Source organism: Pavona decussata, unplaced genomic scaffold, assembly GCF_977016875.1.
Source record: "Pavona decussata unplaced genomic scaffold, jaPavDecu1.1 SCAFFOLD_133, whole genome shotgun sequence".
In the NCBI taxonomy this organism is placed as follows: domain Eukaryota; kingdom Metazoa; phylum Cnidaria; class Anthozoa; order Scleractinia; family Agariciidae; genus Pavona; species Pavona decussata.
In genome coordinates, this window is record NW_028145546.1 from 277,116 (window position 1) to 291,654 (window position 14,539).

Genomic DNA, 14,539 nt, shown 5'->3' on the forward strand with positions numbered 1-14,539 from the left:
TTCTAATACCCAACTATCTTGCTTATATTTATCACCTTTTCCCCAACTAAACTTGAATATATCTGAGGGTCTAAATAGTTTAAATCCTGCCGCCTGCCTTTAATGTTTGTTCTATCAAGCTATTTTACATCAATTAGAATACTTCTCCTGATCTCACTATGCTACTGACTTTTGTCACGCAACCCGCCGAAAAAAAAGTAATAGAATTCCGTTTCCCGTTTCGATGGTAAGGTCCCGTCAAGCTTGTGTTGGAATCTCTTAACTGAAGATTCGATCTTTCTTATTACCTGTGCATGTTCTCTTGTCAGATCTTAATACATAACCAACGGGGCAGCTACAAATGTACGAGCCGTCTGTGTTGGCACAAGTAAACTGGCAAAGGCTGGAATCTTTCTCACATTCATTGATATCTGCAGGTTAAAACAACACAATAATGACCATAAAGTGGAAATGCTTTGATGCGCCTTTCAATTGTACCGAAAGATGGAATAGAACGTCAAAATGTTGAGTTGCTTATAGTCTGAGAGATGGCGATTCTCGCGTAGCCTCGACGGGAACTTTTTGACGCGCACAACGTCAAAGATTTGACGGTGGAGCCGCACAAGCGGTGGTTCTCCGTTTGGCTCTGCCGACAAAAATTTGGTATCTATAGAAACTGTTATCATTGCAACCTATCCCCAGTACTTAGTCATATTCCACCAACCATTGAATTTGAACACGCCAGTTCACAACATCGCAGCCTACATATTTTCTTTTGAAACGTTTCAAATTCAGGCAGTGAAATAGAAATTATTCATTGTCAATATCATTTTGTCTTGTGATTCTATCTTAAATGACACTACGACGCTAAATAACGTCCTTAGCCAAAGTGCAAAGTAGTCAATTTTTTTCCAGGAGTTCCTCGGGTCTTAAACGACCGAAAAAAAAGTTGAGTTATATAATGACGTTTTATCACGCAGAGATCATGCTTGTTTCCTAATTTCTTTATAAAAAGTAAACACGATTTGAACCGGACAGGTGAGGACAATAAAGAAATTAATCATCTTGGGGCTGTTTCTTTGTTGTAGTACCAAACAGCAGCGATAAAATTATAAGATTAAGATATTGCGATTAAGAGTATCAATGAATTGTCCAACAGAAAGGTCACAAGAATGCAAAAAACATCAACTAGAGGACATTGTTTCACGAAGAACCAAATTTCGCCATTGAGAATGAAAAACTGATAAGTCCAGCTTGATTTCTCACCTTGGCAGCGCTTTCCGTCCATGGTGAGCTTGTAGCCCACGCTACACATACAGCGGTATCCCCCGGTAATACTTATACACTTGCCGTTCAGACACAAGCCAGGAATCATCTCACATAAATCTGAAAATAGATATTTTGGTCGTTATTGCCCATGCCTGTCTGGTCCAGATATTGAAATATTACCCTAACTGTTTTCTTTGTCGGCATAAGTAGGTCTCAACGCAGAGGAATACGTAAAAAATACGAAGAAAAATAAACAAGCAAATCAAACAGCAGCAGAAGCGACAACAAACCAAGCGGTCCAGATGAAAACAAAGTTATATAACAGTGAATGAAGAGCTACCTTGAGCACGCGTTACTGTAAATTTCCATAGAAACCAATATGATTACACGGATTGATAATCCTAGATGCCGCGCGCACGGGACATGGCTCAATTTTTAACCGTTTGTTCAGCCGCATTCCTCCAGACTCAGTTCACAAAATGGCTGAAATCAGAGGCTTGAGCGATCAGGAAAAAAAAAAAATAATAAAATGCGGTGCAACCGACAGCAATGGACCGTGGGACACTTTCCATTTAGCAAAATCATTTTCGCCGTGCCTCAAGACCAACAAAATGAAATCGGAAATTTTGTCTATATAGAATGGCAATTTCCGTTCTTCTTGGGAAAGTGGAGTCCCTCTGAAGGATGTACGTTTGTTCCGGAAAATTTTCGGTTTATCCGCGCGTTTCATTTGCATTTCAACGGTTGAGCCAGAAACCGGTTAAACCGGAAAGCGCCCATAATGAACTGGGAAAAGAACACTTACTTTTCATCTTCACCTGGGCCATCGTTTGACACAAATAACGATACTCCACTGTTAGAAAAGAATAGAAAATGCAGGTAATTTAATTCTAATGAAGCAAAGCTAAAAATACCAAACAAACAAAAAATCCAAGTAGTAGCTTGTTACCAGTTCCCCGGGTCGGACACCGCTCGCATCTTGTGCCCCAGGCCTTCCCGGCCGTACAGCAACATTCTTTCTTTCGTACTTGCATCATTTTCTTTGTAACAGCTTCACACACGTCATTCCTGATGACAGCAAAGCAAAGTCCCTTGCGTGTATCTAGAAATGAGTAACATATCTTTTGTAGCTTTCGGTTAAAGGCTTTGGGAGCTAAGGCTTAGGGTTGACTTGAAACTATGCTGTAAACATACAAGCTCCATAAATCAGATGCATTTGTGCTTTTTTTTTTTACTGTCTCTAGAAATAAACTACATAACTACTACATACTGAATGACCAGAAATGAGCAGGGATGACCAGGAATGAAATGGAATGACCGTAATGGAACAGAATGGTATACCAACAAGCCTGGAATGACACCAGAGTGATATAGGAATTATCTTTTCATACCGGTGTCATTTTGGCTCATTCTGGTAACCATTTCGGATTATTGCTGATCATTACGGTAAATTCCATTTCACTGTTTGGTAGTTTTCTCCAACTAGAGCTGCCAGAATTTGGTTGGTTGAAGCGTCTAATACAACTTTTCTTTTTACCTTCACATCTCTTTCCGTCGTCGCTCCGTTGATATCCTGAGTTACAGTCGCATATGTAAGTCCCTGCAACGTTTCTACATGAGCCATGTTCACAAATTCCTGATTGTTCGCGGCATTCGTCGATGTCTGACGAGCAGAAAGCGAAATCAGTTTACGTCAAGACACAAGAGGTTTAATCTAAGTAACGAATCTAGACGCCAAACCACTCAAGAATTTGTTACGCGCCGTGTTTTTGCTGGAAACTTATAATTTGTGTGACTTAGAGTTAATCCAGATTAGTTCACATTAGTCTTCTTCATCGGGTATAGTTTAAGTGAGGTAAAATCAGACATTTCTCACCCCCATCTTTCCAGTTTAAATCTCATCTCGTTTAAATAAGACACTGTACTGTATTCATTGTACTGTACTGCATTCTATTGTGTGGCATCGTATCGTATGGTATCGTATCGCATAGTATCCTATCGTATCGTCTCGCGTAGCATCTTATCGTATCGTATAGCTCATCAATGGCATAAGATTTAGTAAAACCACAGCACTAATAACCAATATAAAAATGGTTCATTTCACATACCGTTGCAAGTTCGTCCGTCTCCTCTAAATCCGGGGGGACACCGACACCTGTATCCACCAATGAAGTTCTTGCAAACAAACCTACACAACCGGCTGTTAAGTTGACACTCGTTGATATCTGCAGGAACAATGAAACATATAATTATTTATTTATTCATTCATTTTTAATAAGGCTTGTTCCTTTTATTTAATCGATAGGGAATGCCCATACAAGTCGTCACTCACAGAGGAGACAAATAATTTAAAATGCAAGGTAAGCAGAACGGATACACTAATAAGGAGATTTAATATCCAATATTTCGACCAGTCGAATCAGTCGAAATATTGCCCACCAGCTTTATATTTTTAAACTGGTTGTCTGTAAAAGCGACGATGTTTTAGTGTCGATTTTATATGAAAGACACGATGCAAACTGTTACGTTTAAACCCAAGTGGTGTCACAAACGTGTCGACAGCCTCTCATATTCAACAAAGCTGCACCTTTCAAATCGACCCACAGACTGATCACTGCTGATTTTCTCCTTACCTCGACAGTGTTTTTTGTCGGCAGCCAAATCAAATCCTCGCGGACAAACACAGCGGTAACTTCCCGGCTCATTCACGCAGCGGTATGCACATAAGTCGAAACTGTCCGCGCATTCATTGACATCTGCAAAACAAAATACACCAAAAAGTTGCAAATGAAACTGGAAATGGAAAGGGTCTTTGAATGAACAGGACAGGAACATAGCTTCAGGCCAAGAAGCCTGCAATTGAGTTCTTACCAACACATGGTGGTGAGAAGCGGCCTGGAGCATAGCCTTTAGGGCACGTGCACTGATAGGAACCTTCAGTGTTGCTGCAGACACCATTACCACACACTCCAGCTTTCAAACACTCATCTTCATCTATATAAGGAAACAAGTGAGAATCAACACCATTCATCGTCGTTATCATCATTAACATCAATATTAGACCAGGAGGAGTGTCTTATTTCTCTCAAGGATAATAGACCCACGAAACACGCGAGCGAACAAAAAAATCACCTGCGTAGAGGAGACGCACGACGCCTCCTACGCGCGCGGTGATTTTTGCGCTTGCTGGCGCGTTTCGCCCGCTCGACTATCCCTGAAAAAATAAGACTAATCATGGTCGTCGTCATCGTCATCATCATCATCATCATCATCATCATCATCATCATCATCATCATCATCATCATCATTATCATCGTCATCGTCATCGTCATCATCATCATCATCGTCATCATCACTATCATAGTCGACATCATCATTATCATTAATATCGCGGCCTCATCATCAACAACAATAGCAACAAATGCAAACAGTTTTTAAGAAAATTCTAATACAATAAAGCTAAAAAAGAACATTTCACTGAAAGACGGAGTCCGTTACTTCAGCACATACCAACACACTTCTTTCCCGTTGCATCAAGTTTGTATCCCATCTTACATTTGCACCGATAGCTTCCATCATTGTTAACACACACTCCATTTTCGCAAAGAGAAGACATGTGCAGACACTCGTTCACATCTACAAAACAGACAACAGCAAAAGCATGTGGTCGTTAACTGAAACCGTCAATCACCAACCGCGTGTGGCGACCGTAAGCTGGAACCGTTACTCGTTGCTCGCAACAAGTATACAACAAAACTGAATTTTTGAGACTAGATGCTACGAAGGTTGAAAAAAGCGGAACTCGAGAGGTTAACTTGTTGCAAGTACTTTGAAAACTGCTGCGCCTGTCAGCTTGTCGACAGCAGGGTACGGCAGGTTGCTTAGCAACATCCTTGACAAAGGTCAAGGGCTTGACTTGAGATTTTGACTAAAAAGGAGCCTATATCCGAGACATTTTGAGTTTCTTACCTGAAATTCCGTGCCTGCTCATTACAAAGCCGATGCCGTTGGGACAAATGAGGGCGAAATCAGCTGTAAAACAGGAAAAAGTAAATAAGCGCTAAATAAACACCTCAATAAACAAGTAAATAAATAACGAGGGATCCTTTTTGAGTTTAAAGTGTGTCGATCTATTTGAAAGCTATTGAACCTTTCACTCCTGCGGTACTGTACGATATTTGAAGATGGGGGCCCTTCTAACTTTTGAGTCTGAATGAAACCTATCGTCCAACCGTATATTGTATTTATTTTCACGCGACCCCACAAGCTCTGAGCTTTAAACCCCATAGTGTTTAAATAAAGGACGTTCAAATAAAAGCTAGTGAGCTGTGCTTTCACGTGGTACTATTTATTATGCTGTACAAGGTGTTTCTAACTTTAGGGTCTGTGGATCAAACCCTTAAGTGTGCCCATTCAAATAAAAGCTACTAAGCGGTACTTAATTTCCTGTGGTAATATTTATTATCTTTTACAAGGTGGTTATAAATTTTGGGTCCATGGATGAAACCCTAAAACAGTACATTCCTGTGGTGCTGTTTACTACGTTGTGCAGTAAGTTCTAGCTTTTGAGTCTGTAAGCGAAATTCTTTGGTGTGATCATTTAATTAAACTCTTGAATTCTATTAATTTAACGATGTACTTCTTTTAATATTATACTAAAACAAAGTCAGTGGTTGCAACGTTTGATTGTACGAGTGGAAGTGAAGTCTGCCCATTTAAATGAAAGCTTTTAAAATACATTTTTTTAGTCTTATCTGCTTACACGTGTTTTGTCGCGGACACAGTTCACAAGGATCTCCCCAACCAGCTCCCATCGTGCAACAGCACACGGACTTTGTCATCTGACGCGCTTTAGGACTGGTGCAGCCGTCCTCATCAAATTTGCCAAAACAATAACCAACCCGGACATCTGTTGAAAAAAAAAGAAAAAAGAAAAACGAAGAGGTGTCGCTATCTACTTGATATCAACCTGATCGACATGAACTGGTTGAAAAAAAAAAAAACAGTTGATCGTGTACATGTTGAATGTTTAACTATATTAGTTTTTGCCAAAATTAAACTTTGCAACTTGGGTCCCGTCCACACTAGTGATGGGTTTTCGAAAACCCGCTATTAGTGTCGCGAAATCTACACTAGCGTTTTCACACCGTTTCCCAGCGTCCACACCAGAAAATGAAAAACGGATATCAAAAGATGCATTTGCGTTCTCGGAGCTTTCTGTTGTCTTGTGCGCATGCATCAATGTACACTATTGATGGCACTGGCGACTGACTACCATTTTGTACAATTAGTTCTGAAGTCAGCGTTTTCGGAAAGTTAGGCTTATAACTATGATCTGTCGTAAAAACACACAAATAAATAAATAAATAAATAAATAAATAAATAAATAAATAAATAAATAAACAGAAGGACAAATAGAAGCGATAGTAGCAAGGCCCTTACCAATGCAATGACTTCCGCCATTACCGACTTCATACCCTTGTTTACAGAGGCAGCGATAGCTTCCTGGTGTGTTCACACACTGGCCTCCGACTTGGCAATAGTTGGGGTGGTCGTCACACTCGTTCACGTCTGAAGAATTAAATGAACACAACAGAGATGAGAAAGCAGGCCGGGTATAAGAGAACACTAGCGCAATCAGGACTTCACACATATTTGTGGATATTCAATAATTTTACCCGCATTAAGGCGTACTTCTAGGATTATGTTTACAATGTAAACAGGATACTGAACCTTTTGTTCTGGTACACAAACGATCCGGGTATTACATAGTTGAAACGTTTACGGAACAAGGACTTAGCACATTTGTTGTGCGGGAGAAGACGTAAATGTAAATGAAAAAAAAAAAAAATTCGTAACGAATTCCTTGCTCACACTGCGCTTGAAGCAGGCGCGTCAATCTACTAGCTGTAAAGTGTTCCAGGTTTATTCTCCGCCTGGCGCAAGATTCAGATAACACATCTTTATGGCCTTTGTGCCGGAATACACTCTTTAAATATGGTAAGAAAATAGCCTCGAGTGGCCATATATATAACCATTTGCATACCTACACATCCATCTCCCGCCTGTTTTAGTTTGTATCCCGACGTACACTCGCACCGCGATCCGCCAATAGTGTTGGTACAAATGCCGTTTTCACAAAATCCGGGAACTTCTGTGCATTCATCGATATCTGCAGAAAAATAAGGCGACTATGAGAGCCCAGAATAAGAAATTAACACACAGTTAGTACTGAGTTTAAAACAGGAAAACATTTTTTATTAATACATATGCAAATCAGTGTAATATTTGCCACAAATCGTGAGGTATAACATCAACGGTAGGTGAAAACGCACAGTGAATCGCGTACAGCACGTTCACTGACACGTTAGCACGATCAGTTGCACGTGATTAACATAATTTTACTAACCTCTACAGCGGGTTTTATCAGGGGTGGTGGTGTACCCCGAGATGCAATCACAAGTGTAACCGCCTATATTGTTGACGCAGCGTCCATTTCGACAAACTCCCACAAGAGTGGTACACTCGTCGATGTCTGGAAGGATAAAATAATGTGAAAAGTAAGGAAATCCTATCTACGTTTACAAGTTGTTGTTAACAATTTCATGAGCAAAAGCCGTTTAATGTTTCGTGTGTTTTCACCATTTATAATTACCTTAGCTACGTGCTTTCCCGCGCTTTTTATCAGTTATATGTTTTTCCGCCCTTTTAACAATTTCCAGTTTCCCCACATTTTTCAAAGGTAAGCAGTTTCCTTGCCCTTTGCATCTGTTCCATGTTTTCTTGCAGGTCTATATCGTGAGTTATGTGATTGGTTGTTAAAATGTTTACTTTTTGCAGTAAACCAGTTGTAAAAAACAAAGTCCATTTATAATAAGCTGAGTTTCAAATCCTCAGAAGAGTTATTTCTCACCCACCCCACCCCCCTTACCTTGGCAATATCCCCGTCGATCAAGTCTGAATCCACTGTGACAGTTACAACGGAACGATCCCGCGGTATTCACGCATGTCCCGTTACCACAAATACCGCTGCCCTGTGTACATTCGTCGATATCTGGGATAAACATTATAACAGATTTATTATTTTCAGTAGCAAACGGAATTAAGCAAACGATGGCAAAATCAGTGGATCATTGCAACACAATCTTTTGTACAAAGGTCTATTTTATTTCACCTACCCACACAAGTCCTATTATCGTCTGATCTAACGTAACCGCTGTTACAGCGGCAGCTAAAACCGCCGATAAAATTTGCACACCGCCCGTGTTCGCAGTAGCCTGGTTCTCGACACTCATCCAAGTCTAAAGGAAATAATAGAACATTTACTCTTAATTTACTACCATCGGAAATTAGAAAAATTAAAAGAAATTTAACTTGTAATAGTACGTGAAAGCTCATCACCATTTTCCTAATAGTCACATATTGAGTCACTAGTTGTGGCTTCCATCTTCCTTTTAAGGTCGGTGCTTCCTCATACAGATGTATTTTTGCGCAGTTTTTGACTATGCGGGAAAAGAAGATCTTAGCAAGGAATTTTTGAAATTGAAAAAGAAAACTGAGGGTAACCACGCATTTGTCAAAGATTGCCAAAAAGTTCGAAAATACTAAACAATGTGTGGGATTTTTTTTCCAAATTGAGGCTAATTATCTCTGAAATATGCATGGGTTACCCCCCCCCCCCCCCCCCATTTTCTTTTTGGATGCCAATAACCCTTACGAAACATCTTCCTTTCGTACGTAGTCATAAACCGCGCAAAAATACTGAAGAATTCAGGGTTTCTAGGACCATTCCGAGGTGTGCAGAACGAATGCACAGTATCAATGCCTGTGGATGAAATCTTGAACAATGCTTTTGAAGTGTCACTGTTCAAATGCAAGCCATTGAGCAGTACTTTCCTGCGGTGTTGTTCATTATGCTGTACAAGGTGGTTCTAACTTTTGAGCTTGTTGACAGAAACCTACAGTGCGATGACGGAAACGAAAGCTACTAAGCAGTACTTTTCTGTGGCACTATTTCGTTAACTGTGGAAAGTTTTTCTTACTGTTGAGCCGTCTGTGTATAAAGGTCTTATATATTTAAATAAAATGGTGACTAAACAGCAAAGTATTTTTGAAACAGTCTGCACTGACCTGAACACGAGAGGCCAGTGATGTCGAGCTTTGATCCTTTAGGGCAATTGCAGAGGAAACTGCCAAAAGTATTAAGACACGTGCCATTCTTACACGGAGACATCTTACACTCATCAACATCTATTTTGAGGACGGAAAAACACGTTTAAAAGAGATAACACTGACGTGGTTTGACGGACAGGGTTTTAAGGCATAGAACGGTTTTTCTGGCACAATATCAGAAACAATTATGTGCGCTTTAATCCGGCGTTTGTAAAGCTGGTTTAATATGTACATAATATGGTATAAAAAAAAAACAGTGTAACGCGTTATGTTCATTTAAACAACTGGTAGTAGACCCAAAGCAATCGTGACTTGGCCTATGCGCGCACTGTCGCGCGTGAAACCGACTATACGTTCTTACTGATACTTAAGAACACTATAGTCTTCCAGTGTAATGTGCAACCACTTCGCTCTCACTCCTCCCCTTCCAACAACTTTATTAAACAATGTGTAAAAATATCTATTGGCTATTTGAACACAATGTAGAGTAAAAAGGGTGCCTACGACGACGCTTTGTAGAGTAACTTTTCTACTTCCGTCACAGTCTTATCTATGAGCGTCTGTCATCAAGTCTATAAATGTCGTATTTACCTTTGCACATGACTCCTCTGGGACCAAGCGCATAGCCAAGAGGGCACTCACAGCGATAACTGGCTCGTGTGTCAAAACATTTCCCGTACAAACACAGCTCTGGGAAAAGTTCGCACTCATTCACAACTGCAACACAATTGACAATAACCTTTTATCTCACGCAATCAGACAAGAGAGTATAAAATTACCAAGAGAATCGAATTCAAGTTTTCATTCTAAACAGGCGTTTGCGAAAACGGTTTCCCTTTCCAGATTACGAAGAATATATAGTGATAGAATTTCTAAAGTAGCTATAGTAGCTATAATGTCCAAAGATATGAAAGGAATTAGTCCTAATGATACAAATTTCTGGCATGTTTTATTGCTTTGAATTTCTACACAAACATTTAAATTTTCTGGCAGATTTTCCTGATAATCCATGATACACTGACTCTTTTAGACTTGATCAGGGTGCCATTGAATCTGTCGTGTAAACACTTTAATCACTGGCTACTTAGCTTCTGTTGCTCACCTTGATCTCTGGTCGAATCTACATTGTTCTGTTAAATGCTTCTCTTTCTTTGAACTACTCAAACAACACCCATACTTCTCTCAAGTCACGCACTACAACCTCTTACCTCTTGGTTCTTGCGTGACAGGAGCCGGTGGTGTGACTCCCTCAGGGAATGTAATGCCAGTGGGGTGAATGACTTCAGGGGAGACATGTGAGGGAGGAGTTCTTTGGAGAAAGCCATCTGTTGTTGGCCGCACGAACGTTAGATCCAGGCACAATGCTGCGAACTCAACTCAGGGAAAGAAAACTCAAGTCATGAGTTTGAAAAAAAAAATTTTTAGTGAGTGAACATAGCGTATTTTTCACGTTCTCTAAAGAATCTTAGGTTATTTTCGAACAGCGTAAATACTTAACCACCATACTTCAAACGCCAAAGTAGAGATAAAGAGGAGCAATCGCGAGCATGCGGATGTCAACACAATCAAACCTTTACTTTCAAAGTAAAAGTTAAACACAGTTCAAGAGTTTTAAATTCTTTTTGAAGGCTTAGAGGAGCCACGTCCCGCGTCTCTGACCTAAATCTCTTTATTCTGTAGTCTTGTAGTCTGCAAAGTTTTCATAAGGAGAAAATAGGGTCATTTCGTTTGTCCCGTAAGTCTTTGCTTACTTGATCCTTGTTTGGGGCACAGTTTGCACTCTGAGCTGTAAGCCACACCCACACCAGTGCAGCAGCAATTCGTCCGAGTCACGTTCTTGGAAAACTTGTTCTTACAAACAGCAGACGAGGTCGTTTCTCCCTCGACAAACATATAACATTCCTGTAGTCGCTTATCTGTGAAAATGCCAACAAAAGAAAGAATAAGCCACCAGTTTTAAAATTGCTGTCTTATTGATCTTGATTTTATTTCCACCAATCGCTATTCTGGAACAAGTTGTAGTGTCAGTGTTTTTTAAATCATCATTAGAAGAAATTAACTCTGGCTTAAGGAGGGTGCTTACTAATACCGAAGTATTTTTGTGCGGTTTATGACTGTGCGGGAAAAGCAGATCTTAGCAAGGCCTATTGGAATCTAAAAGGAAAACTGGGGGTAGCCTAGCATTTTTCAGAGATAATTACGCTATAATATCTCTAAAAAGCGCCAAAATATAAAGCAATGTATGGGATTTTTTCCTAAATTGAAGCTCAATTATCTCTGAAAAATGCATGGTTGCCCCCAATTTTCTTTCGAGATACCAAGAGCACTTGCTTAGTTCTTTTTTCTCCGTATATTTTTGAACAGCGCAAAAATATTCCTGTATTATTAGGCACCACCCATAGGAAACCCGATTATCTGGAAATGCGCAGAACGTATGCGAAGTAACAATAGCAGGCACCGTCCTTAATCTCCGTGTTTGTCGTGCGCATAGCTTCTTCATGAAATTCACCGAAAGTATTTTAAACAATCAACGAAGAACCTTCATTCTTTCGGTCAATTTAACTCAGACATTTTTTCCCTTGCCCATGTTAGGCCACACGAAAGGTGATTAAGAGATGGAGGCGTGGTGCAATGAGGAGAGAACTGCGGGTTGCGTTTGTTGGTGGTTCTCGCGCTAGGTCGAAATCGCTGGTCATCCCTTCCTAAAATGTTTGATTGGTTTATTGCACTTTTCAAAGCGTGATTCCTTACCTTCGCAGCGGTTGTCCCTCGGGTTCTGGCTTTGTCCCTCGGGACAGACACAATCATAACTTCCATTTTTGTTGATACATATCCCGTCCAAGCCACAAATGAAGTTTGTTTCCTTACACTCGTCCACGTCTAATAAAGGAAGAAATATTAATAAAATGGAAGACAGACGCAACGTCCGGATGATTTTGATGTAACGTCTGTACTGCACTTTCTCGTTTCTTTAATCACTTCAATTCATTTCCTTGGTAATACGTTAATTATCCTTGATATTTTAGCTGCCCATTTGGTCAACTTAATTATATTTCAATGACCCTGTAGTACAGCCGAAATATTGTGAAACTTTTTTTTTCTTAAACAATGATAACCATCCTCCGTCGTGTTTTTTCATTTTCTATTCTAAATTGTCAGATGGCTGTGGATTTCCATGAAATATGTTTACGGTACTGGATTTTTCAAAGTGTCGTACACCCAGGTAATTCCTTGACTTGAATACAAGGGAATTAAAAAAAAGTTCTAGCGGAAGCGTTTTTGTTTCAAAATGGAAACTTCATCTTAACTTGTCACTGAAACGAGCACACGTTGAAAACGCAACTTTTGTCGGGGTATGCACCCAAAACAATCGTTTATGCGATTTCTCAGGTTTGCAGTATAAAGGTTTGCATCGCTTAATTCGTATTTTTCTCGGAATTTCGGCGAATGGACAGTAAAACTTCCTGAAAACGGTGGCGTGGACGCAGAACTTTGTTCGGTGTTCGATAAAAATGCAAACTTTTGAAAACGTATCCGAGGCCGCCGTAAGTAATATGTCCTATACCCTCAAGTCGGGGATCCTAATATTAGTGTAAATCATGCTTCGCGTGCCGTATTTTGTCAGGGAGGATACTCCACTTTGAAAATTTACTGAAACTATGATCCTGGCGCAGATGAAACTTTTAACGAGACAATCTACATGTCAGAAGCCTTAGCGTACCTATACAAGTTCCAGTTGTAATGTCGTGTTTGAATCCCCTCGAACAGTAGCAGTTAAAACTGCCCAGCGTGTTTATACAGCGACCCTGACTGCAGACTCCAGGGATCTCACGGCATTCATCCACATCTGCCGAGAAGAAAAAGCAACATGCTAAGCATTATATCTAAACGGACATCGCACGGTGTCAAAGTATTTTTAGCGTTTACGGTCCACAGAGATACTGTAGATTCCTCTTTTCTATTTACCATCATAAATATTTTCCTCAACAGTTAGTTGAATTATCATTTAAGCCAAAAATTCCATACTTTGGCCATAAGCAACAAATGATTATCTCAGATGAAATAAAAACATTTATGTTGGTAAAGAAAATGGTACATTTATGTTGTTAGGATATATATTATGTTGTACCGGTACCGGTAAGACCCGTTTGTTATCAGTTGTCCAATAACTTAATTCTTAAAATTCGATCGTTGTGAATCTTTCTTGCAGGAAACCTTCACTCTTGAAATAAATTAACTTTAAATTTCGTCTAATTTCAAATTTCGTTGGAAAACACGGAAATAATATTTCTGTGTCGGAGAAAACAGAATTTGATTATCGCCTATTTCCCGGGCGCCGCCATCTTGGATTTCATGACGCAATACGGTTGCTCAACTGTTTCACCATTGTTTCACACAAAAGAACTTCTGCTTACTAACAATAGCAGCAACCGTATGACGTCATGAAATCCAAAACGGCAGCGCCCGGGAAATTTAAAATGAAAAGTAGGCGATAATCAAATTCTGTTTTATCCGACACAGAAACATTATTTCCATGTTTTCCAACGAATTAAGACACTATGATTTCCGACAATTTACCGTCAATTTGTTGTCGGTGGAGGTTCCCTTTAAATGTAAAAAAAATCAGGAAATTAATGCTCTGAACTTCCAAAAATTCGACAATTCGCACAGTAAAACCCTGGTAAAAATTTCACACCATGCGATATGAGAACCAAAATCAAAAGAAAGAGAATTGAAAAAAAAAAAAAAAAAAGAAAAAAGACCTACCCTTAATGACGAGTGTGTACGGATCTGGAACATAGCCAACTCCCCCAGGACAAAGGCGAAGGAACTCCTCTGAAACAGGAACATTGGATTTATATCACCACTTTTACAAAAATAACAAAATAAAAGAAAAAAAAATTCATTTTAACTTTACCAGTTCCCCTCTGAGGACACTGTTCGCAAGGTTCTCCCCAAGCCTTCCCGGTCGTACAACAGCAGACAGCACGGTAAGCAGAGGGCAGCGGGTTCAAGCACGTGTCATTTGCAACACTCAAATGGCACTGTCCTTTGCGCATGTCTGGAAAGTAAAACCAATTGCAGCTGATATCGATTCAATGATAACTGAAGAATGGAC

At 39.9% G+C, this 14,539-nt stretch overlaps 1 protein-coding gene across 2 annotated transcripts in view; it reads right to left on the bottom strand.

The window, feature by feature from the left end:
* LOC146468004 (fibrillin-1-like) overlaps nt 1-14,539 on the bottom strand; it is a 44,742-nt gene that overhangs the window by 6,200 nt on the left and 24,003 nt on the right. For both annotated transcript variants that reach the window (XM_085124678.1, XM_085124677.1), the window contains 24 exons: nt 14,339-14,482; nt 14,188-14,256; nt 13,142-13,267; nt 12,172-12,300; nt 11,172-11,336; nt 10,629-10,796; nt 10,012-10,137; nt 9,379-9,498; nt 8,427-8,549; nt 8,180-8,302; nt 7,658-7,783; nt 7,295-7,420; nt 6,691-6,819; nt 6,011-6,157; nt 5,218-5,280; nt 4,759-4,884; nt 4,120-4,242; nt 3,882-4,004; nt 3,357-3,473; nt 2,786-2,911; nt 2,198-2,350; nt 2,054-2,101; nt 1,246-1,365; nt 288-410 (listed from right to left, as the gene is read on the bottom strand). In XM_085124678.1, the coding sequence (XP_084980804.1) occupies nt 288-410; nt 1,246-1,365; nt 2,054-2,101; nt 2,198-2,350; nt 2,786-2,911; nt 3,357-3,473; nt 3,882-4,004; nt 4,120-4,242; nt 4,759-4,884; nt 5,218-5,280; nt 6,011-6,157; nt 6,691-6,819; nt 7,295-7,420; nt 7,658-7,783; nt 8,180-8,302; nt 8,427-8,549; nt 9,379-9,498; nt 10,012-10,137; nt 10,629-10,796; nt 11,172-11,336; nt 12,172-12,300; nt 13,142-13,267; nt 14,188-14,256; nt 14,339-14,482 (2,943 nt within the window). The remainder of the gene's footprint in view (nt 1-287; nt 411-1,245; nt 1,366-2,053; nt 2,102-2,197; nt 2,351-2,785; nt 2,912-3,356; nt 3,474-3,881; nt 4,005-4,119; nt 4,243-4,758; nt 4,885-5,217; nt 5,281-6,010; nt 6,158-6,690; nt 6,820-7,294; nt 7,421-7,657; nt 7,784-8,179; nt 8,303-8,426; nt 8,550-9,378; nt 9,499-10,011; nt 10,138-10,628; nt 10,797-11,171; nt 11,337-12,171; nt 12,301-13,141; nt 13,268-14,187; nt 14,257-14,338; nt 14,483-14,539) is intronic.